Raw genomic sequence first — 27612 nt, forward strand, 5'->3', positions numbered from 1 at the left:
TCTTATCTTGTTTGCCTGTCCTTTTCTCTGGCTTTTCTTTTTCTACTTTATCTCTCGATCATTGGATCCATAAAATCATTCAAATGATTTCTTTTTAACAGATAAATGCAGCTTTACAGCATTCTTTTTCTTTTGAAGAAAGACTTGGTCCCTTCTTTTGTCCATCCCACTGCACAAGTTGTCATGTTCTGGCACTGAAGTCCTTTCTAAGTCCTTGAGCTATCACGTATTCTGTTGGTATTTGAGGAATTGAAAATCAATCGCATAGCCTTATGGCTTAGGTTCAGCACAATTCTATTATGCCCACTCCCAAAAGTCAATTTGAACCTTTTGGGTTATATTTCAAAGCCTAATCAAGCTTGCTGTCCAGACTGGTTTGGAGTCAACTCACTCTTGTCCATAGGTCTGTTTATTAGAGTTTTTCTGTCAGAAGCTAACATGAAAGCAAGCAGTTTTCATAACAGTAGAATCATTCAGTGGGCATTTTGCAAAGGCAAGCCACCCAAACAAGTTTTATGGTAGAGGAATGCTTACAGTTGTAATGCATTTCTGAAAATGTTAAAAAAAAATTAAAATGCTATGTTGGTACAAGTGTTCATAAGTATACTTTCGCAGGAAAAGATGCAGCAGTTAACTGAGATCAGTTTCTAGTCCTGTCATGTTAAGCTGGCACAGAAATTATTGTAGATGCAACCCTAAACCTAGATGGTGACTTTCAGTCTTTGGACCATGTGAATAAATGAGGATGGTGTCTCCAAGCAGATGGGCCAACTCCTCCAAGCATGAGTTGTGCCACCTCCACTTGGCAGGTGCACGTGGGACTGCGCATTGACTATGTCAACCGCCTTACTTCCCGCAAGTGCCAAGAACTCATCCTGAGGATGAAAGAAGCTATTATGGAGCTGGCCATTAGCAATCCTCTGTGAATATATGTACCTGTTATGTATTGGGGGCAGATCAGCCTTATCCCACTGGGAAGAAAGTGGTGACCTGGTCTTAGTGATGGCATTTCCAGATGATTTATAGAAGTCTCCTCTTTTGGTGAAAGGCTGGTGGCCATTCTGTGGGAGCCGAATGGGCAGTATAAATAGGAAACAGCTCTCTCCTTCCATCCCCCATGGGTAAAGGCATTCTTTGTGCTGCTTCTCATCCTGTATTCTGCAGAGGCGCAGAGATTTTCTTCAGTGGATGCTTGACTCTCGCAATTCAGCTGACTCCCTGGCAGCCGGTTGTTTTGATGTGATCAGTCCATCTGCTGCTTCCAGTCAGAATGAGACACCTCTTGCTGGCAGGACCTCATCTGAAAAGGTTCAGAAGATGTTAACGGACGATGAGATAGCAGGCCAATCTTTCCTGTTCCTGATTGCTGGGTACGAGACCACCACTAGCACACTGTCCTTTGCCACATACTTGCTAGCCACCAACCCAGAGTGCCAGGAGAAGGTGGTTCAGGAGGTTGATGAGTTCTCAGCAAAACACGTGAGTACAATGTGCTGGTGTGGAGCTTCATGCAGGGAGCAAGGCAATGTGAATGTCGTCATGCCACTGTGGCACCTGCATGACCCCTATTTGTCTCTGTTATGTATGCATATATTAACAGTTTATTAATATTTTTAGCCAAAAATTCAAAATTAATCTATACTGCTTAGGGTTTTTTGGAAACTGTTGAATAATGTCACTCTACAGCAGCTGAAGAGATGGCCCAGAAACTTTGTGTCATGGTGAAAGCTTAACCTTTACAAAATATTTTACATTATTGAAATAAACCAGCTGTCGCCAGACTCTAAAACTATAAATTTCTTTCTTTCCTCTTGCCCAGATACTTTTCTTGCATTTAAAAATTTGTCAGTTTTATTTACTGATATTTGTAAGGAGATAAACAGTGTTCTTAGAAACCATAAACTGCAAAGTTTTGCTTTAAATGTTCATACTTCTGTTTTTTTTTCTTCAGCAGCAGAATATATGTGTATACCTTAAAAAAAAAACAACCACAGTATCTAATTCTCTTATACTATGTTCGGATTACTTCTCCTTCTCTATCTGTTTTTACCAAGGGCATTTATGTTTCCTGGATAACTGTTGACAATATTTTGTATATCCAGCAGACCATGCAGCAGCCATTCTTCCACCCTACACTCTCTGCACAACTGGTTAGTTATGAGAATTCAGACTGAGGGTCTTTTTCTTTTCATGAATGCTTTTATAATGGATCACAAGCCTAATAGGAATAAAATGACACCAGGCATGGCTGTCTTGCAGGATTTTAGCTGCTGGATTTGCATGCTCAAAGCCTTAACTATACATTTTGGGGAGTTTCATACTTTTTATGCATTCCATCCTTTGTGTTATACTTAGAGAACAAGAAAAGAGTTGTATAATATTCTGCTTTGCTGGTAATAGAAAATTCTCGACTATGCAAAGTGTGTCCATTCAAAAGCTACCATTTCCCTCTTTTTGCTTGTGCAAACATAAAAGCCAGGATTTGTGTACACAGAAAATGTCTTCTTTTCTCGTGCATGGTGAGGTTCCTAGCATGGTGGTTCTCCATTTAGGGTTGCTTTTGCTCTGAGGGTGCAGGTGGATGACAGTAGTGGAGGTTAGGGCTGCACAGTGTGATCTGCAGAGCTTTTTCTTGGTGCATGTTCCATAGCTGTGGTGTGAGTTAATACAATGAAACCGTTGATGTGTTGTGTTCTAACCTATAGGACTTGGGTTATAGTCTTAGGTTATTAACTCTACAACACTCCAGCTGGAGTGTGTTTAGTTGTTTCATTCAAATACAGCAGACCTAATTATGCGCTTGGGTCTGGTTAGTTCTGCTGACTTCCTTAAGGCCTGCAAAGATGGGAAGGTGCAACTTGGCCTGGAGTATGTACAGTTTACTGGTTAATACTGGTGGCAGGGTTGCACAAAGAAATCCCTATGGTGCAGCCTCGAGGAAAATATGGTTCATCAATTTGCCAGCTCCTGAAAACTGACAGCCTAAGAAGCCTAATTGAAATTGCTGGGAGAGGTATCCAATATGATAGGTATGCGATGTCATTCATATCTGTCTGTAGATGGGGATATGAATTAGTAAACTTTTCCATGTAAGTACATAGAAAGCTGACTGCAAGCAGTCATTAACTGGCTGATTGCTTGCAGACATTTCACATAAGGAGACCACGTATATAGCTGTGTCTATGTTAGCAAGTAGCGTGCTCCTGTAAACACAAATTCATCACCTAGCACAGTTGGTAGTGAGGGCTGTTGGGTGCACACTGTACACACCTCAGGAGTTTATTCTGGGTTAGTTTGAGTCTGGCCCTGTGTACCAAATTCCCCTTAGTAGCTGGACAATCTTCTGGTTTAGTTCCAGGTAAAGGAGCCCTTGCTGTGCACCTGGAGACTGCAGGGTGAACCGGTGCATGCCAGCGTGCTCCTAATCCAAGCTAGAGAGCTAAGTGGACCCTGTGGTTGTGTATAGTCTGTCTGAGCTGTCACTCACTATTAGTAGTATTTCAATAATAATCCAATTCAAATGCATAATGCTTGACTCTCTTGGTTCTCTAACAGGCATATTTTTCTAATAATTTCAGCTTTTTCAGTATCTAGGAGAGGTTGTGGAGCTAGGAACATTCCTGGCAGAGAAGTTAAAACTTGGTGTAGAGAGATGGCACTCAAATTAAATGAATGATTTTCACAGGTCGGTACTGTACACAGTCTGTGTGATGCCTCAACCCAAACTGGTGGCCTCATTCCAAACCATGCTGTCCCGTGTCATATATTGGTTGGAAGTACCTTTCAAAGCAATTCCCCATATTTTACTAGTTTTCAGGTTTAGCTTTAGATGATCTATATATGGCTGGATGGCCAAGGAGAAGAGGGAGAGAAGGATAACTATTCATCTGCTGTCCTTGATACAAGTAAATTCATAGATCTCATCTGTGCAGCCCCATCCTTCAAAAGATTTCCTGTTACAAACAGCTCATGATTTGAAGGGGGGCAAGGCACTGCTCAAGGCGCCCATCCCAGAATAAAGAAAAAGATGCAGCAGTTCAGTCCCCTTAGTGACTGCAATTAACTACTTTTAGCCTAGAAGATAAGATCTATGCGAACGGTTTGCAAGTTACGGGAGCAGAAGCTATTTTAAAACTAGGAATATATAGATGCTGTGTTCAGTTATCATGCAAGGGAGAGGAAGGGAGGGAGCATAGCAGCTACGGGCTCACAGTTAGTTATCAAGTCAGTTACTAAGAAATTTGATTAGTTTATTGCTTGTGCTCAGCACATCAGCTTTGCTCATATCAAGGTGGTTTGCAATTTTCAGAAAGGAAGGACTTTAGAAGGCCAAAATGTGGAGAATGGTACAGTGAGGTTGTTTTGACAGGTGGTGGAAGACTGCTTTGATTTGCAGATATGCAAGTGTTAAACACAGTACCCTCTTCAGCCAAATTTATGCTCAGGTAATTATAACTACAAAATGCTTTCCACCACGCCTCCCTTCTTCCTCCAACCTTTTCAGTTGCCTCATACAGCATGTTTTATTGCCCTAATCTGTGGTGTATAGCTGCGGTCTGATTTTACAGCAGCTGCTGTGTATCATCCCAGAGATGACTGTACTTCGGTGGTGGACAGAGTGATTTATACACTCATTTACTAAAGTTTATAAAGACATGTGAGAGCCATCTGAGAGAAGGTGCTATAAATGACAGGCACAGTTCCAGGTTTTTGGCACACCAGTCAAAAACTCAAAGCACAGTGACCTTGTGATTGCCAGTAAGGAGAGGGAGGTTGGTCTATCTGGGCGTACAGCAGTATTTTTTGGCTCTGGGTGTTGTACTTGAGGATACCCCTGAGTTTGCGCTGATCTTCATCTGTCTTGCTTGCACAGTGGTTACCTTAGCAGTACGGGACAGCATGAAGGAGAAGGCCAAGGCACTGCTATGTTAGAGATCTCTGTGCAAGCTGCTACAGTGTGGTGCAGAAATACGAGGTTACGTGCTGGAAGTGGTGTAGCCCCAGTGCTGTTCTGGGTGTCAGGAGCCCAGAGGAGCGGCAGGTCTGACTGACTGTGTTATGTCCGGCAAAGTTTGTCTTGGAGCTGTCTTGGGAGACCTCTCTGCCTCTCTCCACCACGCTGCCTGGATACAGTGTAGAGATGGCAAGTCCAGGCAAGTGTCCTCAGAAAAGAGTGCCTGGAGCAAGTCACGGGTTGCCATCTCCTTTTTTTACCTGAAGGACCTTCCTCATCTGTTCACTAAAGGACTTTTCAGGTCTTGTCTTGGCTGATAGCTCAGTGTGGAGGCTTGATGCTGTCTCTTTCCCTGAAAGTGAGAAGAGGCATCTAGCCCATTTCAGAGTCTGGCAAGCAGGAGAAACCTCTATCCTTGGTTATTGTAGAGGGCTGGACACACAGGTTACTGCTCTCCTCACCTCTGTCTGGGTCTTTGGGGTGTAGGGAGAGGGAGTGCACAGATTTTCATCGCCTCTGGGGAAGCAGAGGGACAGGGTACTGAGTGGTGATCTGCTGTCATCTCACGCAGCATCTTCTCATTCTACCTGTGAATCCCTGTGTCTGCTCCATCTGCACTGGCAAAGACAAGTTTGAGCATTATTCCTCTAACAGATGAACCAAAATTAAAATTGTAAAGCCTCTGACCTGGCCCTGTTCATTAATCCCTTGAGGGTGTAGTATGTGCCCTGTGAAGGGCCATCCACTGAAAATAAGACGCACCTATTTGCTGCAAGCTTGTTGCTGGGTGTGCAGCTTGCTTTGATACTGTGAAGACAAAATAAACAAGATGAAAAGAGAGTTAAATAAGAGCTAGTGGGGGCAGGATGCCTACATCTGTGTGTGTATAAAAGAATATTACTTTCTGCCGAGACTGCAGATCTGTTTCCAGGACAGCAGAGGGGTCAGATCTTCAGAAGGCTGTAAACTGGCACATGTTTGGTATTAGTGCAGCTATGATGATATGCATCAGTTGAGAAGCTAGCCTGGTATATACCAGTAAAAGAGGACAAGGGAAAAAATAAAAAGGTTGCTATTTCAAGACCAGATTATTTTTATAGGGTTTGCGGCTAACCGTCCCTAAACTGTTAAAGGCTATACAGTTGTGAAAGAGATGTTTTTATCCACATTAACGAGGTGAGAAGGAATACACCCACAGCCTTCGCCCTCTCTATTTCAGTCAAAAATGATCCCTGTGCGGAGTTGTTGAAAAGCCCTTCAGAAGATATGTATTTATGAACGGTTTTTGCGCTTGTGACTGATTATTTTGTTGTAAAAGCAAGTTGATTTTTATTTATTTTTGTGTGTGTGCTTAGCAAAAGCGTAGCAAGCCTGCAGCACTCATTTGTTCTGAACAGATGGACACTTGCTTCTGAGCCCCACTGCACTGAGCTGCTCTGTGTGTTTTGTCCTAAGCCACAGTTCTTAGGGCAAGAAAAATTGCTGCATCTTCCACGCTGGGAATTCCCTTAATATGAGGTCTCTTTTTCTTACCTCTCTTCCCCTTTCAGTATTGAAATACCTCTCTCCCTCCCTCCCTTCTCCCTCCTCTCAAGCCTGAGTCATTTACAATTATAAATTTGTTGTTGTTGTTTTACTGGACTGCACAATTTTAGGCAGGAAGAGGAGTGGCACAAGATAAATTGCAAAAACAGAGGTGATAAAGTTAACTTCTCATAAGAAGTTATTTGTTGCCCTTTGGTGAAATGTGATAAGTGGCTATGTATGTGCTCATGATCTGTTGCAAAGTAAACAGATCAGGTTAAACCACTGAAATTAGGTCATTTTCTTGAGGGAGGGAAAGCAAGTATGCTTCGGGGCAGCTAAGGAGGGCAAGAGAGGTATAAGAATGGACTGCTCTGCCTCCATGTAATAAAGAAGTGCATACTTGAAGGTGCTGAGCGTAGAGAAATCTGGAGCAAGGAGCACCCTGAATTCTAATCTCAGCTTCAGGAATAATTTACTGCACATTTTCAGTAATAGAAAACCGTGTCTTGCATTAACAAATGGGAAGTTTTGGTTTTTAGCTTGTATTTACATAAACCTCTCATTACTTAAAGCACCACAAGAAAAAATTGCATTAAAGGCCTAGTGCCTGTTACAGAACCTAAGACATGTTGCTGCACTGATACACAAAGCTGCAGGGGCTCTGTGTTAGCCAGAAGAGGTCTGGTGAAGGACAGAGTAGCAGCTCACTCCTTGCTGCTAACGCCTAGGAATACTTTCAAGACCCCTGGCAAAAGTGAAGGAGAGCACAGGAGTCAGGAGTAGTAAATAAAAATAAATAGATTAAAGGGCAGCTATTACTGTTAAACATTTATTGGAGACTGCAAGACCAACTGGGTTTTCCATCCTATTTTTTAAATGCCATGTACAGCTCTTATTTATCACTGCTTGATATGATACTTAGGAACATCAGTTTGGGGAGGAATGAAGAGGAGGATAAGCCCCAGCATGTCTTTACTCCATCCAATTTCTTATCCACACAAAGCAGTAGCATAACTATTCAGTGCTGGTGAGACATACCAACATTTTCAAAACTGGCTACAGCCCATAAAGTTTAAAGAAACTTCAAAGTCCTGCCAAAGTCTCTCACTATTTAAATGGAGATTTCAAAATTTTTCTTTAATGGAAAGAAATTTTCCTGTTCCCATAAATATTTGCTTTTCTATTGCTCTGGGGCCTAGGAATATTTTCAATATGTCTAACTGAAAATGTTGACCAGACTATGTTTCAACTGTATTCCTTCATGTCAATAATATTGAATGATGCCAGCCCAGAGTCACTGCAATCCAGTTTCATTTATGAAAAGGTACAGTTTAATTACATTTTAACTGCTGTGTGTTCTCAGTTGTGAATGGGCCGGGCTGAACCGGACTGGTAGATAAGCTCCTCCTCTATGATTTAGGACTTTGGCACTGTAATTCATCGAACATACTGGGTATGGCAGTTGCTCATCTGGGTAACGTGGCATGCCATCACTGACTTGAGTGGAATCATACTATTTTACACTGGCTTATGATTCTGTTTGTCGCATTGAAGAGCTTCTTCACTAATACCTCTGCAGTCTAACAGAGATTGTCTTACTGTAAAAAGATTTTGCCATTTCAAAATATTCCCTTCCCATAAAATTCCCAGAGAGCAGTGAAAGGTAGGACCATTTTTATGGTGTCTCTGTGCCTGATTGAGTACTTCAGATTTTTAAGCTGTTTATGCAGAGAATCTCCTTGGTAGCACAGACTGCTTTCTCTGAGCGTTAGTGAAAATGAGAGGTGAAAGTCAGAGAGATGCCACTGTAAGGGAATTACCACAACAATTTGCATGAGTTTGGTGCCTTTCATGCAGTATCTCAAGGCACTGTGCTCTCAGAAGCTTGCAACTACAGAGTCAAAGCTTCACTAAGCAAATATTGCTGACGGTGGAGGCTTGCATTTATCAAGGGAGACTGAATTGTAAATAGTTTGCAGAAGAAAGTCCACAGAAGAGAATTGCTGTTACATGTGCATACACATACACACACAAAACATACAAAACTGGTAAGCACAGGCGATATTGTATGGTGTTGCTGTTTATTCTGTTGAAGGAAAAAACCCTCTTTGATTTCTTTATTTGTTTAAGAAGATGTTGCAGACCCTCACATCATTCAAAAGTGTCAGCTGTCAGCAATCAGTTTTGTCATTAACAAATGAAAGGTTGCTTTTAAGCATATAGAGTCTGAATGCTGTTAGGTTATATTTCTGCAGTTCTTTGTACAATTGTGCAGTGTCTGAAATCAGTTAATTATCTTTGTCTCATGGTGCTTCTGTACAGACAGGTTGAAGATTGCTAAGCTAGGAGAGGACAATAAGCCCTTCCCTTCATTTCCCCCTTCTCTTACCATCTAGAATCTACTGATTTGAATGCAGGCTTTGGACTCCAGAGACCTAAAGTCTCTTTTCTTGGGCAGAGGTTATTTTGATTTCTACCTCTTCCTAAATTTCAACCACTTAAGGACCTCTGAGACTTGGGCCCTTGGTCTCACTACTGACTTGTGCCTCTGCTGTACAAGGAGAGGTAGCCTGAGAAAGCTTCTGAGCCAAATCTGCCTCATGTTCGCCCACCTTGCCACAAGCCTGTTCCTAGAGACAAATGCTGAGGGGAAGCACCTAGGGAGAAAGCTTGGGCTCAGTTTGCTCACTCAGAAAACCTTAGCAGGCATCTCTTTGCACGGGTTGACTTCTGTTCTAGGCACCCTCACAGCGCCAGCCAGAGAAGTTGTCTTGGAGGCCTTTCTGGATGGTCCCTGTTGCTTGCTCCCGCTTTACAGAAGCTGTGGTTTGTAGGCAGCCACAATTGTCCTTCAGCAGAAGCATGGGCAAGCAGGAAGAGTGTGACCAGCCAGGAGCCACATGAGGGCAATTCTTTTTGCCTACCATGTATTTGAAGTTCTTACACTGTATCTACAGGTGTCTGCTCTCCACAGGTGATGAGCATTTCCTGGAGAGTCAGGTTATTTATAATATGGAAAGAGCTGAGTCGATCAGCTGGTAAGTCCAGGATGCCTTTTAGGAACGTTTTGGCCTTTCTTTTTTGAAAAGTCTACTGTTAGTTTATAGGAACAAAGTCAATGTTTTAAACCCCAGTGGTATCCTGGCATTGTCCCCCTTCCTTGATTTTTCCAAGAACTGTACCAAAAAGACAACCTGGGTATGAAAAACACTTCTTTTCTGGGGAAATCCCTTCGACAGTGGAGAACTGTTGATTCTATGTGGCTTGGAATGAGGTGTTGTTGAGATGATTAATGTGCCCATATCCCAAGGAACCTTTTGTTGTTGTTGTTGACATTGCAGAGTTCATTTACCCCTCTTCACCAAAGTAAAAAAAAAAAAAACAAAAAACTTTTATTTTTCCATTTGTTCAGTTCAAGCTTATCAGTCTCTTGCCCATGAAGACTAATTTATCTTTTGCTTGCAATGTCACATGTTGCTCAGTGACTCTGCCTTATTGCTATTCTTGAGCAAAACTGAGTCTTAGGTAATATATGCTAGACAGATACTCATTTTCACCCCTGAATTTTCCTGGTATTTTGCCATCCTCATAATAATTGACCCACTATTACTGCTACAGGGTTCATGTTAAAGAATAAATTTTTCTAGTGACATGGAACATTTAATGGTGAAGATGTTAATAATAGAGTACTTTAAATGTGATTAGACAGATTTGTTTAAAGAGCAAGTAAAGGGAAGGATGCATCTTCCCCTCTTTCTATTCCTTCTCCCCCCTCTGCCTTCCATCTGAGGCTTTTATGGATGAAAGAGCATATTTGCTTTTAACCTAAGGAAAAACATCAATGCTGAGTAAGAAACTGGTTACAGTTTTCTTCAGGATTCATATCCCAGCTGCTCCTGTGTACCACTCTGGACATTTCATGGCACTCAACACGCTTACCCCAGGGACAGAGGAAACCAAATTCATATCATTATCAATGGTTAATCAATGCTAACTACAAGTATCAGTGTTAACTTTTTAGCTACAGATAGGTAACGTTATTTGCAGGGTGGAACATAGTTCCAGGTAGAACTGGTAGATCAAATCTTACCAGAGGAGTTACATATGGGAGGAAGAGAGATGCTCATGGCATGACTGCTCAGGAATGGGGATGCCCTTCATGGGTTTAGGTGCCTGATCTTTGGATGGAAGTCTGTTTAGCACTCATGAGTTTTTCTCCTGTGTGAAGTAGGGGTCAAGTCCAGGAAGGTATTATACTAAAATATATATATATTTTGTTTTTACATGGAAGTTAGGTGTCAAAAGGTTTTCCATAAAGTATGTGCTGCTGAATTGCAAATACCTAGCAATGAAAGGGAGGACAGCCAGCCATAGGCACAACCTCAGATGCCAGAAATCAGAGAAACCAAACCATCTGGCACTGAAAGAACTTAGAAGTGAGATGGGTGGCCTTGGACAGCTGTGTCAGGACCCCACGCTGTGTCTCAGTATTAGCAGCCAATCACATTCATCAGGCAGGAGCTTGTCTCCTGGGCAATAATAAAAGCTAAACTAAACAAATAAGCATCTTTAAACTCTGTTAGTTAACATCCATGTGGAATGAGATCCCTCCATGTCCCTAGCTTGACAGGAAGATTCTTCAGGGGATGAAGATGTTGGTCCAGCCCTGGCATCCTCGTCTGCTGTGGGGATCTCCACTGACCTGTCTACTTCCGAGATACCTTCAAGACTCCGGGGTAAAAAATCTTGCTTTAATAGCAGTGTCCCTGTCAGGACAACAGTAACTCTTGAGATTAGCGAAAGCAAGTATCACTCACTTTCTTGGAAAGGATTTTTCATGGGCAGAGGAAGAGAAGGAGAGGTATTGGGGAACAGCTCATAAAACAGAAACGACTAACAAGTCGTGTGTGTGCACACATGCCTGCATATGAGAGTGAGGAGGAGGGAGAGAATGAATCATGGCTGAAAAAAAGAAGGTCTTTCATGTGAAAGTTCAACACAGATTCCTGAATTGCACATATTATATGCATAAGGTGTGAAAGTTGAGCTAAGGAGAACACATGCCTAATTTGTTAAGAAACAGCAAATCCCCAGCAGCAACCAAGAAGAAATTAAGCTTGTATTCAACATATTCATAGCTTAAAAATGATCTTGTATGAACGTGAGGTCAAAATTGAATTTTTCCTCCAGGTGTGTACATAAATTAGGTAGCGTTAATAGGAAGTAACCAGTCCATTTATTTGTCAATAAGCATTCAAAGTGAAGGCAGAATGAGCCTGTGCCAGAAAGAATAGAAACTAGTTTGCATTTCATGATTATGTAAAGCAGTTCTTGGTAGAATGAACTTCTTGTGACCCCCCCCCCCCCCTTTTTTTATTCCTTCTCTACTACCCTGGCAGCACATATGTATTTAAATAATTTCCATTTCTAACAATGTGTTTGTGTGTTACTTTTAATCAGCATGAGATGGCTTTTGTCTTTTTTGACCTGCTTCATCTTATGCTTCCCTTTTAATATGGAAAGAAAGAAAAAGTGGTATTTCTGGGTGTGCCCTTGCTCTAGAAGTGTAGTGGTCTTCCAGTGATATGAATGAACATTTCCTTACTTAACCAAATAGTAAGACTGGTGCAGAGGGAGTAGTCAGGAAAACACAAAGAAAAGTAGGAAATGCATGCTATTTGAAGACTGTTCCATCTCGCACCAGGTAATAGATTTTACTGTCTCAGAGAACTGGATGATACCAATTTTTCACTAGTATTACCAACTAATTTGATTTCAAAAGGTTGTGGGTCTTTTCCAAAATCAAATCCTTCAAAGCAACCAAAAAACTTGTACTTCAGTGTAACTAGTCATGTCTGGAATGTTTTTGTCAGTGCCCCAAAATGCTTTCTATGGAAGTGGACTGGCAAGAAGTGGAATTTCACCGCTGTAGCAGATGCTGAGAATAGGCATTTGGGGCCTTGATCAGGGGGGACTGAGAACATTTATTCACTAGAAACACCAAGAGTTTGTATGGACTGGACTGCTGATTTGTAACAACACTGAGTGGATAAATAGGTGCTTGAATGAAGATTCATTTAATAACTGTTACCAAATTCTGTGGTTTCCTTAGTCAGGCCTCAGATGGAATGAGACTGAAAACTCAGTTACTTTCTTAGTCCTAGGAATTATCCTTCCTGGCTGCCACTGAGGCATAGTGCATTAAGGCACATTGTGCAAGCAGAAGAATTCATTCTTTAGTACTGCTGACTCAATGCTTTCCACCTGTATGAAATCTGTGCTCTAAGAATTCAACAAAACACTCATTTTAAACATAAAACATTTTGATTTTACATGAATCTTAAACAAAAATTGAATCTCAGAAAAGTTTCTGTTAATAAGTGGGAGAAAAAATACATAATTTTTTTTAATGCTTAACACACCCTCAGGTCAAAACTAAGAACATGTTAAAATTATTTTGACCTTCTAGGCAATAGAAGTTTTGAATAAAATTTAATATCTTTCTCAATACTCCAGGTTACACTTCAAATTTAAAGGAGAAAATTGAAAAGAAGTGAAAAAGTTCTGAACATTGGGCAATTATTCACAGCCTCTTGCTGCTGTTGTTGATCTAAATGAAGGAACAAGGAAGTAACAAGATGTCAGAAAGTCGTATTGTGAGCTGGAACAAAACACTTTTAAGAGCTCTTGCTTTTTGGAAGTTGTTTTCAAGATACGTCAAGTTCATACGTACTCAGGATACAATATGAAGAAGATTTTGTGCAGTCAGGAATGAAGATTTAATAGCCTGATAAGTAGAGAACCTTACAGGTAATTTCAAGGTGTTAATCTAACCTTGCTGTGCCTTTAATCTTTTGGTGTTCTGGAGAATGTAAAAAACAAAAGCTGACTGTTTTAATATCGTAGTGCAGTCATGGAGAAAAAATTTCTTCCAGCAGAGCAGCTTTTAAATAAATTATTACTATTTTTTTCCATGATGGGGAAAAATAACTGTAAGATGAATTTAAAGGGAACCGAATTTACTAAGTGTCCTGCATCTTTCTCTCTCGCTAATTAGTAACAGTCAAATGCTGTTGTTCTGCAGACAGTGACTACAAAGAAAAGGATAAAGAACTTGGGAGAGACTCTAGAGCTGAAATAATTAGGCAATTTATCATTTAGGGTAATTGGACTTGTGCAAAGCAGCATTATTTACCACAGGTTTCCATTTCTTCTAACTGGGTGTGAAAAATACAGCTACATTGATTGGGAAATGCTCTTAGTGCTTTTTCCAATGTGCATTGTGCCAGGGACGTTCAGTTCAAAGTGTGGTGTTCCTCCCAGTGATTTCTTTTCCCTCAGTGATCTTCAGAAGCAGCCTTCAGCTTCTAAAACCTCAAACCAAAATTAGATTAAAGTGCCCAATATGGGGTCAGAATTGGGAGGGAAAGAGAGAGGGGTTTCCACCAGGGAATTTTCACTTAACAAATGAAAGCCTTTGCTTTGTTTCAAAGGAAAAATTGCCAAGTGGAGGCACATCTTAATCACATCGGTAGCCAGCTGAGATGTTTATGCTAATTTCCAAAGGTATGTAAGTATAGGAATCAGGGGGTCCAAAACTCCTGCCTCTGTGATATGAAAACCAGAAGCATTTAAACACCACTGGCAGGTAGCTCTGATGTTGTTTCAGTGTCAGGGCCGGGGGGGGGAGTTGTCACGAGGGGTTTACTTGAATTTCACTTCACAGTTTGCTGGCAGTATGAATGGCCCTTTGCCCAAAGGTGAGTTTTTCCCTTGTTTTTCCAAGGAGGAGGGCCTAGCTACCCCTTTGCGGTTTGTCAAATTATGGCACTCTCCCAGCTTTGTGCTGTTGCCCTTTACTCTTGAAGATTGTGTCTTCACAAGCAGCTTTGCTTGCAGTCGATGCTCCAGAAATGTCCAGATTCCCTGGATTTCACCACCAAAGTCTCTGGTGACCCCACGGCTGACTTTCTGCCAGACCCCGGGGGTGACCTGGGGTGTCACATCCCACTCCAGCATATTCGGTTTTGTGCTGCAGGTACCTTGTGGTGCTGGCACCCCAGTGCTCAGGCACATGTCCCCAGGCTTTGGGGCGAGGAAACCAAGTAGTGGGAGAAATTGTTATTTAAAAGTGACCTTGCTCTTCCTGCCTGGTAGAAACCAGCCAGTGGAGATCCCTGCTGGGAGGAGAAGTCAGGGGGGAATAAGGTGATGCTTAAAAGCTTTTTACTCCCTGCCTGTGAGAAATTCACAAATACATGCTGCCAGGCTTTCATGGGTAGGTGCTGCAGAAGTGCTTTTAAGTGGCACAGCTTGACACCAGTTGCATGCGTGACTTCAGATAGCGTCACAGGTTGTGGGTTTTTCCCCCAATGGCTTGTTATTTTAAAACATTTGTATGTGTTTGATACCTTATTTAAAGTCATGACTACCAGCAATTTCCTATGGAGATATGAGGAGGAAGAAGTAGTAGGTTGTTACCTAAAATACTGCCTGTCGCCTGAGCAAGCTCAATGTGAGACAAAATGCACAATTTGGATGCAAACTGGGAGTGCTTGATCCCTCTCCAAGGGAGCGTGCAAGTGCGAGCTTCGTTGCTGAAAGGCATACCTCTGCAGATGTGGCCACGTCAACTGAGAAAGAGTCCAACATTAGTCAGGTTTTGTGCCGTATCATAATTTGTTGGCTGTTTACATTGATTACCTGTGTTGAGCAGAGCAGCCAGATGAAATTTCAGGGCATTTGGGTAGTTTGGCTTACTGCTAGGATCCAAATACCTTCGAAGTGACCCTACTTGTTTACAAGGAGTGTGCAAACTGACTTTTTGTCCAGCCCAGCAGGAATCGAGAAGCAGGACTTGGTTCCTGCGCTCACAGCTCTGTGGAGCGGCCTGGAAGGTGGGAGTCCCTCACCAAGCCAGGATTGCTGTACTTCTGAGACTATGCCTGGTGCTTCCTAGCCTCCTTCTTTGTTTTCCTTTTCTGATCCTTTTCCTTCTTTCCTGTACACACAGGTCTGTGCAGAGAACTACCCAGAGAAACCACTCTGCCCATAGATGCCTTGCGCATAACCTTGCTTGTCATCTTGCATTGCGACAGTCGCCTGTGTGACTTCGCACAGGGGCTGTAATACCCCTTACTTGATTCTGTAATGGAGCTTATCTGTTTCTTAAATTGACCCAGAGGGGCGAGTGATTGTTTTACCTACAGGTTTGAACAATGTTTAACCCAAACCGTGACTGTCAAGTGAATGACTTTCTTTTCTTTAGGTTTGGTACTCTGCCACTTCGGCACTGCAGCGTTCTGCCAGTGGGAGCAAGATACTGTATCTTTTCTAAATATTTTAAGTTATTTTAGCACTTCTCATATGATAACACCCAAATGATACCTAAATACGAACTTCTAAATGTACCTACAAGGCTTGTAATATTAATGGTCCTGCTTTTTCAGGGTGAGGCACAGAGAATTTAAAAGTTTTGGCATGGAAAGTAAAGAACTCATCGAGCAATATTTGCATGTTCTGGTTAACTTATATCCCACAAGGAATCCTTTGTAAAATAATTTGGTGTTTTCCCCATGAGTTTAAGTGAAAATACAGTGGTTTTCATCAGAGGTCCAAATCACTGAAGTCAACAGGTCTGCTGGTGTGCAGAAATTAAAGGATGTGCATGCATCACCCTATGCAAGAACAGAAATTCAAAATGTATTTTTGTCAGTGTTTTGAGTAGTTCCTACAAAGCACACTCCTTTCCATTCTGCAGGAGGAAAAAAAAGGTATTGCCTATGAAATTCGTTAAACTGTTGATTTTAAGTTTAGGAGTTTGTTTCTGTGCAGTGTAATCTTGTGTACAATCAAGGGCATAGGGCTTCACTGAATTAATTCTGTTTAAATTAGTATATCTATTTAAAAAAAACCCTCCCAGTTGTTTTAATTAGATGCCATAAAATGTCTTTCCTGACTTTGAAAATTAAGGACCCCAAGAAGAACAAGCAAAATAAAATGCTTTAGTAATCTTTTTAATTATCCTTGTTCTATTTTTGCAAGTTTCGCTGTTCGAGAAATGTTGGGTAAAAATGTCTTTATAGGGTTGTGGAACCTTCCACATTTTGCATTAATTAAACATATAAATCCTACAAACTCCATCCAGGGTAACTGCAAACCAAGAGGCTGCTTCTCAGTTTACATTTATGCCCTCTTTCACCACTGCTGTAGTGGGAATGGACTGTCAAGGTGCGTGTACATCATCCTCACACTTTATCTGCAGCAGTAGTCTCATCACCTCATTCCTGCGTGATGCTCTCTTGTAAACATATAAACAAGCGCTTGCAACTATGGTAAGGCCTGTTTATGCTGCCATAGTAGGACCTTAGTGCAACTGAGAATCAGGCTTTAAGGACATATCTCTTGTTCTTGCAATCCAGTTATTTAAAGGAAAGGAGCAATACTCATCTTGCTGGCAAAGAGCACAAAGCAAATCAGTAATTCGGAAAATTATGAGAGAAAGACAAAACATGATACACTCCATTAAGTTTTTCTTCTTTATTAGTGGGAAGAACATGGATGTTTTTGTCATGGTGTGTACTGACTTTGATATAAGAAGTGTATCATCTCATGCAAAATGATAATTTTCTTTAAAAAGTTAAAGGTGGGAGTGGAAACAACTTTTTTATTCTTTTTTGTTCACACCACCTTTTTTTATATTCTCTGTTGGACTGAAGTAGGAACCTTGATATAGCAATGCAGATAATTTGATTAAATTTTGGATTTTACCAGAGATTAAGTTCAGTTTGTAGAGTAGTAACATAGAGATGCCTGTCATTTAGGAAATCTGCAAAGACTTGACCCCAAGCCTTGGGAGAGTGTTGCTTTGGTTCAGATCCTGAGTAGATCAGTGCTGTGCTTTTATAATCAAGAAGCTGCTGTTGCTGGGCTCAGGGTTACAGTTGTATACTCAGCCCCAGAGGACCAGCTGCTCTGCTGTAAATTGGGGCTGATACTGAGGAGGAGTGAGAGGCACAGTAAACACGCGGAGTAGCAGTAAATGACAAGAGGATATGATATGTAACATTAACCAGGCTCAGAGTTTGCTTAGGTTGTAGAATGGTCTTTTAAATCAATCTTTTTATTATCAGCGGGGCCTTAGCAGTGCACTTAAATGGAGAACAATGCAAGGACACAGAGACTTGGTGTAAAGTGAACATCCTGCTTTCTCTCCTAGCTTTGATTTTACAAGAAAAACCATAGATAGATCCAGGTCACAACATTCAGATGTGAACTTTTTCCATGTTTGGCAACATTTGGAACTGGGCTCTGATTTCACCCCCATTCCTGCTGTAAGGATTCATCTTGCCACCAGTCCTGACATGCTGCATAAACAGGACTGAGAATGCCATGCAAGGAGACCTCCTGCTTCTAGCCTAACCCTTCTGGTAACAGTGAATTTACCACAATTTTGTTTCATCTCTGCCCATAGTTAATTATCCTTCTCCTAAATAAAGGTTAGGTTTGTTTTCATTTTCAACTTATTGCTCTGAGTCCCCTGAACTTCTGTCACTCTTGGACTGCTGCACAAAAGACCCTTTGCGTAGGAAGAGTATTTTCTCCTCATTGTGCTATAATTGTAAACAGCAGTGGTATCGCCTGTTACTCTTTTCTTGTGTTAAAACTGTAAGTTCCTAAAATTATTTCTTTTTGTTTCTTCTTTTTTTTAAATTTGGACAGTATCTGTGCCTGTTTTCAGAGGTTCACCTATGCGTTTTTAACATCCTTTGGAAAATGTGGATATTAGAATTGGATAGAGTATTCCAAAAGTGATCTCCACCAGTGTGTGAAATCTTACCAACCTTATCTCACAGGCCTGGTTTTGCTCAGTGCGCCCTTGTGTCAAGTTTTGTAGTTGGTGGTGGAGTTAAGTGTTTCTAAGTGTTCTTAGATCTTTTTGTCAATGTATTATTTTCCTGTTTCTATAGTTCCACAAATACACAAAGAGAAATTAGGTGTAAAGTGTTGTTACAAGTTGGGGGTTAAGGTTTTGTCTTGTAGCAAAACAGTGTTACCAGACCTCCTGATTCCCACCAAGTCAAAACTGATTGCTGGAATAGTTGCTTGAAACTAAATTGAAATCTGAATACTGTCTTTTATAGTTATAGCATTTCAGATTAAGGATGTAATAATTTTAATCCCACTAATGCTCAGACTTTGCAAAGAGATGTGGTAGCCATGAAATACTTGCTGTGCATAGGCAGATATACAAATTCTAAGCAGTGCATTGGCAAATGCTATCAAGCCCTTGTGCATCTTTATGCATCTAAATATATACACACTTATATGTCCTTCACCACAGGGCTGTGCTATGGGATGGTAATGATAGACCAGGTCATTCTTGGTAGTAGATTTTTCTGAAAAAACTCTTGGGGAAACTTTCTTTTCCAAGCCAGCGATAGGGAGAAAGGGTTTAATTTCAATGCGTTATCCAAAGGGTACTACTTGTCCGTGGTGCAGTGCGCCTGGTCTCCTGGTCCAGCTGTGCATTACTGTCAGCGACGCAGTAATCAAACCAAGCTATGGGATTTTAACCTCTTCATTTCTGGGCTGCAAGGGGCAAACAGAGAATCAAATGAGCCCACATTACCAGCTGGAGCTAGGAGGTTCCCCGACTGTGCTAAGAGGTACTGGACTGAATGCTGGTCCACCCAGTGAACACAAGATATATTAACTGGAGCTGTCTGGGTTTGCTGCAGAATGGAAAGCTGTAGGAAATGGATTTACGTTGTTCTTCAGAGCGAGGTAGAAAAGAGGTCTCTAAGTTAAAAATCCAGCAGAGCTTCTGGATGTATTTTGTCTGGATTCAGAGTGGGGGGAAGCAGAGCTGCCAAAGGAATACTCGGTGATGTAACGCGCAGTTAAACCCACAGCACTGGTAGGACTGGACAATCACTAGTTAAAGCTAGTTAATTATTTAAGAAAAAAATTATGAAGTATAAAATATTCAAACTGCCTGTGCCTGATGCGTGCCATTGCCACAAAGGCACACACACCTGGGCTTTAAATTTTGGTCTGTTTATGTCTTTTTTTTTCAAATAAAGATATTTTAATACTAATAATGGAATACTATTATTTGTGAAACATTAATAATAAACAAAATATGGGGGACAAACTTTGCTATTTGTTTATTCCAGAGGGGGATATATCTGCCTTCTTTAAAATGAAAATCATTTACAACGTTTCTTAGCTCTCTTGGAAATGAATAACTTACTAAGTGTTGTGATAATTGTGCAGAGAACCCGTTACGGTAACACAGTGTAGCTACAAACTGACTGGGAAATTGGTGCCTTGAGTCTGAAATTACATGTTGCAGTTACCAGGCGTCATTTCAGATTAGCTGTACCTGTCTCGTGGGCAGCTCATCGGGAGCTGCACTGATGAGTCAGAGAGACCTACTATTTTCCTCACTTAGAAGTTGGCCTGGTGTAGAGGGCTTAACTTAGAAAGAAAGACAAAATGAAAACCAGGCTATGCTGAGCTGTTGAGCCCAGAGACAGGGTCTGCTAGAGACGCAGTTTGTTGGAAACCTCAGCAAAAATGAAAGCCTTCCTACTGCAAAAGCTTGGAGATGGTGTTAGGCAGCTTACATACCCAGTGACAACTCTCAAATACCTGGCACTTGCCTGAACTTGCTGTCGACATCTGTACACCTGCTCTTAGCAGGCAGAAGGCAACATTTCTCCGAGTGTATCTAAAAATGGCATTTCTCACAAAAAAAAAAAAAAGGCTGTTAGTCACGGTATCTTTGCCAAACTCCATTTACATGTTGGCTGCTTAAAGACCCATCTGCAGCCTGACACCGGTTCACTTCCTGTCCTAAATTGCTGAAAAATTCCGACACGTAAAATGCTGGCGCCATGCTTTTCGTCGAATCCATGACCTTCTCCCTCACCACGTCTGCTCTGTGTGCTCTCGTCTCACCTTCCTGTGGCCTGCCCTTCGGGGTCTCCGTGATAAAGCTGGGATGGGTGAGACCTCAGGACCTGGCCCAGCAGACATCAAAGCTGGCACTTTCCAGCTTCTCTGCTGGCAGTGCCATATATACTTGTATTTCCACAGTTGTGTTCTGAAGTCCTGACCCCCAGTCTGGGGACCATTGCTGGATGTGTGTGAGTAGCTTGAGTCACCTTGGGGACCAGGACTATCTGTATGCGGAAGCACACATTTTGAAAGCATATTGAGATCCTTCAGGGTATAAGTTTTATAAATGACAGATATTATAAATCCTGACTGCCTGATGGCAAGCACTAGAGTGGAACATTTTGCCATCAGTGCTTATTATCTCAAGATTCTTAATTAGTTTCATTGATAATTTTCTCGCACTTGAATGTTTCAAATGATTAAATATTTCAGTGCTTGTCTGGTGGAAAGTCTTTCCATTGTGTACAGCAGGACATAATACTGACTCCAGATAGTCAATGGAAAAGTGGTGTTCACCATCCCTTTTGCAGCCCCTTGTGGGAGCGGCTCTATGAGCGCTGAAGTTGGGTCTGATCGTGTCTGGTTGCAGAACAGTGAGGTGGCTGATTTAGGAGTACCAGAAAGGGGAGTGGTGAAAAAGCCTAGCTTTCCCTCTCAGCTTTGAATGCAGTATTTTTCCTCCACTGTCTAGTCCACCATTCAGGTGTCCCAGCAGAACACATGAGTCGTTTGCCCGAGTCCTGCAGAGAAAGATATTTCAGCTAGATGGCTTTTCCAGATTTAAAGAATTATACCTGGAGGAGGCTGCCTGCAGTTTTCTTTCCATCTCCTTCACACTTGTGCTGAGGGCAGCGGATTCCCATGTCATGGCTGTGGATCGGTGAGTCTCCATTTTACATTTAAAGTGCACGTCCTCAGCTCCTGCCCACCCTCCTGGCCGGGGTAAGGTGTGCCTCCAGCATCTGCTTGGGGCCCCGAAGGCCCCTTGTACACACATGCACCCCAGTCAGAAAAGCACAGGGCCCGTTTCAATCCCTTGAAACACTAGCAATAGTTCATATCCAAGCTATAACCTGTCCTGAATCACAAGGATTTTCACCACAGTACCTGGCATGTCTAGTTTATATAAAATTAAAAAAAAAAAGAAAACACCAAAACCCTTTAAAATGCCACTTCTCGTAACTATTTACTTAAGCCATAGGCCTGAATGATGAATGTCTGTTGTAAATTGATGGTATAAATTCCCTATTCACTTCAGCAGAGAATTTGGCTCTTTGCCTTGTGACTTGTGAGAATGTTTTAAATCTAGGGTAGGAGACGCAGCACATTTGTATCATTGCTTTAATCAGATTACTTTTTCCCTTTTTAAAATATTTTTTTATTTTTATTTTTTTTCAGACCAACTTTTTTTCGGAGCTCTGTTCCTTGAATGTTCCCTATAGGTGGAATGTAATTAAACTCCGCTGGCATCTCCCCCTGCTGGGATTTAGACTAGGGACAGATCTTTAAGAAGCATAAAACAAATACTGTGAAAAAAGAAACCTTGTTAGAAGAGTTGCCAGAGAATCAGCTCTGCTCCATTTACAAGCTGATAGTTTTGAAAATCTGCCCTTTCTCCTTTTGTGAATTGGCTTCTAGAAATTGTTAATTAATCATTTAAACACTGGGGGCAGGGGGGAACCCACGAATCTTTCGCAGCTCTCGCTCTGCTCACAGGCTGAGAGTTCACATGTTGAGAAGCACTTTCTGCCTCAAACCCTGGCTTTTGCTTAAAATAATTCAGCGGGGAAGGCACCATGCTGACGGCGCCAAGGAGGGAGGACTCTGACAGCAACAGCAAGCGCGATGGCCACTCAAGCCCTCAGTGTGATGGCATGATGGTGACCTGGGAAGTCCCTGTCACTGAGGACATGGGGCAGCTCCTTCCCCAGCCAGGTCAGAGCCAGCTCCTCTCCACCTGGCCCTGCAAGCACTGACAGCCTGATGCTGCTCCTGTCCATGAGGGGCTGCTTCCTCACAGCTTCTGCGAGGCTATTCCCACCCTTCACCTCAGCTACCTCTGGCTGCAAAAAAATAAAGTATGAGACCTGCTTCTCAGTTCTGGGGGTATAAATATGGAATAACCTCGTCAGCTCAGAGGGTTACTATGCTGTAACCAGGAGGAGAATCTGTCCCCAGATATTGCTTGACTAATGACTATCAAAGGCAAAAATGAAGTGGTAATAGTTTGGGATCAGGTCCTAAAGAGCTAGTGTCTATGCTGCAAAATGAACTGGACCGTAACTGGGACTGCCTTTGATGGTTCTCCTGCCTTGGGTTTTAAGATGTTCTCTTTGGAATCAGGAGAAGACCAAGTGCTGGGAATGATGTATTTCCCACCTGCCTAATATGAGATTGCTTCCACTTTTCTACATACTCTTGCAGCAACGAAATGAGAATCCTTACTTCTTGGTCGGCAAAGTCTGTCACTGTGGATGGTGGGTGTTGTGCTGCTCTCCTCACAGGGCAGCGATTGCAGTTGCTGATACTCAAGGTGGGTGCAACCCTCCCTTGGTTGGAAAATAAGTTGTTTTGTAATAGTCCTTTGCTAGGTGCTGGTAGGAAAAGCAGTATTAAGAGACTTTTTTTAAAACCAGTTGGGGAAAAGCATATTGCATGCAATGCGATGGCTAGAAACATTTATGTCATGTAATCCAGTCAAAAGCAGGTTTTAGCGGTTTACATATTAACCCTATTAATTTGCTTTTTCTTTCTCTACCATCTTTTTATCTTTTTATCATCAGGTGCTTTAGCATCTGCATGCTGGACATACAGGCGATTACCACACTGCTGTAGTGTAAACAGAGTGCAGGTCACTGCGAAGTCCTTGCTCCCCACCTTCTCCCCTCTGTTACCTGTCCCCTCTTCCACGCTGTGTACTTCCTTCTTGCTCTCCTTTGTGTTGTTGGTCTCACTGTGGTCCCTCATTCATGAGGGTGCTGGGCGCTGCACCCCTCTCTTGTTTGGTGAGGGAGCTTTCTTTGTATCAGTCACATGTGTCCATATAGAGTGTCCATAGTGACCATATAGAAATAGGATGTTACCATAAGCATTGTGATCTGAAATCACGCTTGCTCCAGGGGCCCCTCAATTTACAAAAAATAAACACCCAAGTTCACTATAGAAAAAACAATCCAGTCTGTGCATCTGTTCCTATTAGGAGTATTAGTTTTCAAGAGCAATCCATTTTACTGTGAAGTACCTTACTTTGTTAGACAAACAAGTAAACCCACACTTTTAATCCTCTGAAGCTTTTAATGGCATCACAGGATGCAGGTACTTGAGACGCTGATACCTACAGCAGAGGGATGAAATGGTCTTAGCTTCTCCTTACTGCTGGCCTGAAACCAACAGAAAACAGAGCTGTGCCATTTTAAGAAGATTTTGCCAGCAAGGACATTTTTTGTAAGCACATCAGGTGCATGCACTTGGGCAATAAAGCCTATAGATGGGAGAGAGGTCTGTGCTTTGAGCACTCTGAATTTTCTATAGCTGTATATTAAATTCAAAACAGCAGTCTAAAAGCATACCTTCGTTGGCAGAGATTGCTGAAGGGGGCAATAACAGTAGGGTGGGAATTAGCTGAGGCTCTGTCACCTCATAGGTGCAGTGTTCTGGGGGCCAGGGAGGCTTCAGCATCAGCTGCTAAAGTACAGCAGGAGAAAGAGCAGCAGCAAGCTGGGGAGCAGGCTGCTCACCTCTCTGTGTAGCCAGAGATAAATTGCTGCAGCAAAATTGTGAGCAGTGTCTTGTAAAGAAAACGGAGGAGCTGCTCTAGGGGTTGAGGGAGACAAGCTGCTTTTTGGGGCTGTTGGGAGCAGAGTGAGTTCAGGGTGTTCCGACATGTTCTAGTCGCAGCAAAAATAAGAAATGGGGACAAGGAGGCTCACCCACAGCCAGGCTTATGATTATAATTGTATTATAACTGGGTGTACTTTATAAATTGTCTCTCCATGTTCACGTACATACTGTTTCTGTGGAATGTGCATGGCGTGGGGATGTTTCTGTGCACACAAAGTAGTGAAGCTAGTGTTTGCTGCCACGCTTTTGCATCTTCTCTAATGATTGTTGTAAATTTGTGTCTTCCCTTTTTGAACTACGCAGCCAGTGCTGTAATAAAATGCTCTTTGTGAAGTGAATAGTGAAGAGGAGAAGGGGGGAAAAGCGGGCATGGGTGTGCTTAATAAAAAAAGACTCTGCACTATCACAGGTGCAGTTGATGCTGTTTAGAGCAGTCACTCATCTCGCTCCAAATAAATAGTAATGACTGTTTCCTGTGACTGTGCTGTGAATCATATTCACTCCATGCAGGGGAGTAGAAAATAAAGCTGCATGCAATCCACACGAGATGATGGCTCTTGTAATATTCAGCAGTTGGGCCTGGTTAGAAGCGTTTCATTATCTCAGAATTAAGAGAGAGCTTCCTGCTGTCGCAAAAGATTGTTTATTCTTCTGCCTTCCCTTCCCCTCCCTCTGTTCTTTTTCTCCTTAACATATATCCCCTCTCCCATTCTCCCATCTCTGAAATGTTGGCTTAATGTTTTCGAGCAGAATTGCAAGGTCAAATTAGGGACAGTGGTCCTCAAAGTACATTAGTAGTTTATTGCATGGGTTTTGGCTTAATAGGAGGGTGCCTGAATTTTCTTTTATCTTTTGCCCACTGCTTCTTTTCTTAGCTTATACTAAAAATTTACCAGGAATAAGCAGAAAAAGGTGACCTTCTTTCCCATTTCTCAGTGAACTTCACAGTTTTCTTCCTTATCCTTGGCTTGGCCCAAAGTTAATCAGAGGGAGTGTTTTGGTGATCTCCAGTTGCTGTTGCCACCTTAAGTAAGTCACGACACAGTTGCCTCTAGCAAATGACTGCTCTGGGTGCAGATCTGTTTGTGCATAAGATGGATGTTAGAGGTCAGCTGGTAAATGGATAGTAAAACCAGTCAGATTCCCTCCTTGACCGGAGGGCTGAGCCAGAGCTTCATGCCTAGCCCTTACGGAGGAGGGCAAGAGCTAGAGCCTGCTTTTCAGGCTCCGCCATCTCTGCAGCATGGCAGTGTGGGCAAGTAAACTCATGTGAGGCTCATGTGAACCCACATCATGGGCTCCCTTTGTAGTTGGTGGGGAAAGACACACGTAGAGGGAAATGTGTCCTGTCCTAAGGTCTGAATGATCCCCTGCAAACTTTTCTTTCCCTGTGGGCTAGGGAAAAAGGGAGCCTAAGGTAGCTGCATTTCTTACATAGGTGCCAAAATAAGATGACGTGAAGCTGTATGTGCCTTGCTGTTTCGGAGGACGTGGAGAATGAGACGCACAGGTTCCCAAACTCTCTGTATGTCCTGTTTAGAATAAGTGTGGATAATGTGTCCCTGTGTGCTGTGCCTTGCTACAGTCAGGATTGCTGTGGTGTCCCACTTGTATATCAGTTACAGTCAGTGGAAGCACACAGCTGGAAAGCTGAAGGACAGTCTCAAAGCAGGTGCCATTCAGGAAGCATCTCATCTCAAGCAGAGCTCTGATTCGGATTTCCACAACTGGAGCATCACTTTGATTCCTTACAGGTGAAGGAGGACAAGCTGGGCTGTGCATCCCTTGAACATGGCCCTGCTGTGTTCAGTGGCCAGCATATTCAACCCTTAATGGGTGTAGCCAGGGTCTTTACAGGGTATCTGATTTCAGCTCATAGCTGGAGAGATGCAGGGACCTGTGTGATCCTTCCTGTCCCCTCTCCAGCAAGTTCTGAAACTAGAGGAAGAAGTGTACTGCCCTAAGGACACTGGCTTACATGGACAGTGCCCTCCTGGAGGGTGAATCTGTGAATAGTAATGAATTCATTAAATCTCCTAAAGCATCCCTATTTCAGTAGTGTTTGCCTCAGCAGCAGTCAAGATGGTTAAAAGGCAATTGCAGCCACTGAAATATGTAGCAAAACTATTATCAGAAGATGTCATTTTTCGTAAATGTCAGTACGTAGATTTTTTATGGGGATATGGTGACAGGTAGTGAATAATTTAACATAAATTTACATAATATAGTGCAGCTGTTAATTTATGGCCATATTAGACTACAAGGTTATGTATCTAATGGCTTTTGGTCTCTTTTTTTTTTTTTTTTTAAAGTTAAAACTTTCCCTAAATTGTCCCACTTTACTCATAATTCATGAGACACCTGTCTTCCCTCCCTTGTGCCATACAGAAGGCTGTGCATGTCATACCCTTTTTGTAGCCATATGATTCACAGTGAACTCATTCCCATCTCCAACCTCAATCATTTCAACTCAGCGTATCCCTGTTTTTATTCAAAGCAGGCCTGTGAGGGGCAAGAAGTGCTGTTACTACTGGTTGCCTTGTATTCCTTAAGGCTGAGCTCTTGGACATAGCTCGAGACAGGCATTGATTCTCCCTTGTTTGAAAAGCTGGAGATGTAAAGCTGAAGTTAACCTCTCAGTAATTAAAGGTCTCCACCTGCCTTCCTTTTCCAAAACAATCAGTGGAGGTGCCTTCAACTCAGTGATTGGCATCTGCAATTGAGGATAGATTTTTTTGGTAAACATTTATTTGGGGACTTTCCATCATACAAATACTTGCCTAAATGTTAGAGAGGTGTCCATGAATCAGTACTTGCAGGGCACTAGTATAGAATGAGGCTTGAATCTAGAGGGACTTTTCAGGGCATGAGTGATGGCAGGGCCTCTCAGAGTCCTTGATCTCTGGAGTAGACATTAGCAACCAAACTGCTGCTTCCAGGCTCGCCTGAAGCTCCTCCTGCTGCCATTTTACCCACACAATGTCCAGTTTGTGGGGCAGAGCAGGAAAGGTATGTGCCTAACTGCACTTGATACCTCTGAAGGTTTTCCCCATTTAGGCACTCGACCAAGACTCATGCTTTCAGGACAGCTGTGTGCATCTAGCACACAGTAATACCAGTCTGATGCCAGTATGCCTAGCTGTTTGAATCTCAGATGTGTGACTGTCCCTTGCATGATATCTAGGTGGGAGGTGAGCTCTCCTTGGAAACCTACCACAGAAATCAAACCCTCTGAATATCCAAGCCTCATTGTACAATGTGCAGATCGATAGTGAAGAATTACCGCTGGAAGTCACTATTCCTAACTCAGCAGAGGCTCTTCTTGC

At 42.3% G+C, this 27612-nt stretch overlaps 1 protein-coding gene across 8 annotated transcripts in view; it reads left to right on the top strand.

Moving 5' to 3' along the window:
* Positions 1-27612, top strand: part of TBXAS1 (thromboxane A synthase 1) — a 246768-nt gene that overhangs the window by 176039 nt on the left and 43117 nt on the right. For 7 of the 8 annotated variants that reach the window (XM_075074660.1, XM_075074670.1, XM_075074683.1 and 4 more), the window contains one exon: positions 1165-1479. The exons of the other annotated variant lie outside the window; for it this stretch is intronic. In XM_075074660.1, the coding sequence (XP_074930761.1) occupies positions 1165-1479 (315 nt within the window). The remainder of the gene's footprint in view (positions 1-1164; positions 1480-27612) is intronic. 8 annotated transcript variants of the gene reach the window in all.

This window comes from Phalacrocorax aristotelis, chromosome 1 (assembly GCF_949628215.1).
Source record: "Phalacrocorax aristotelis chromosome 1, bGulAri2.1, whole genome shotgun sequence".
NCBI lineage: Eukaryota > Metazoa > Chordata > Aves > Suliformes > Phalacrocoracidae > Phalacrocorax > Phalacrocorax aristotelis.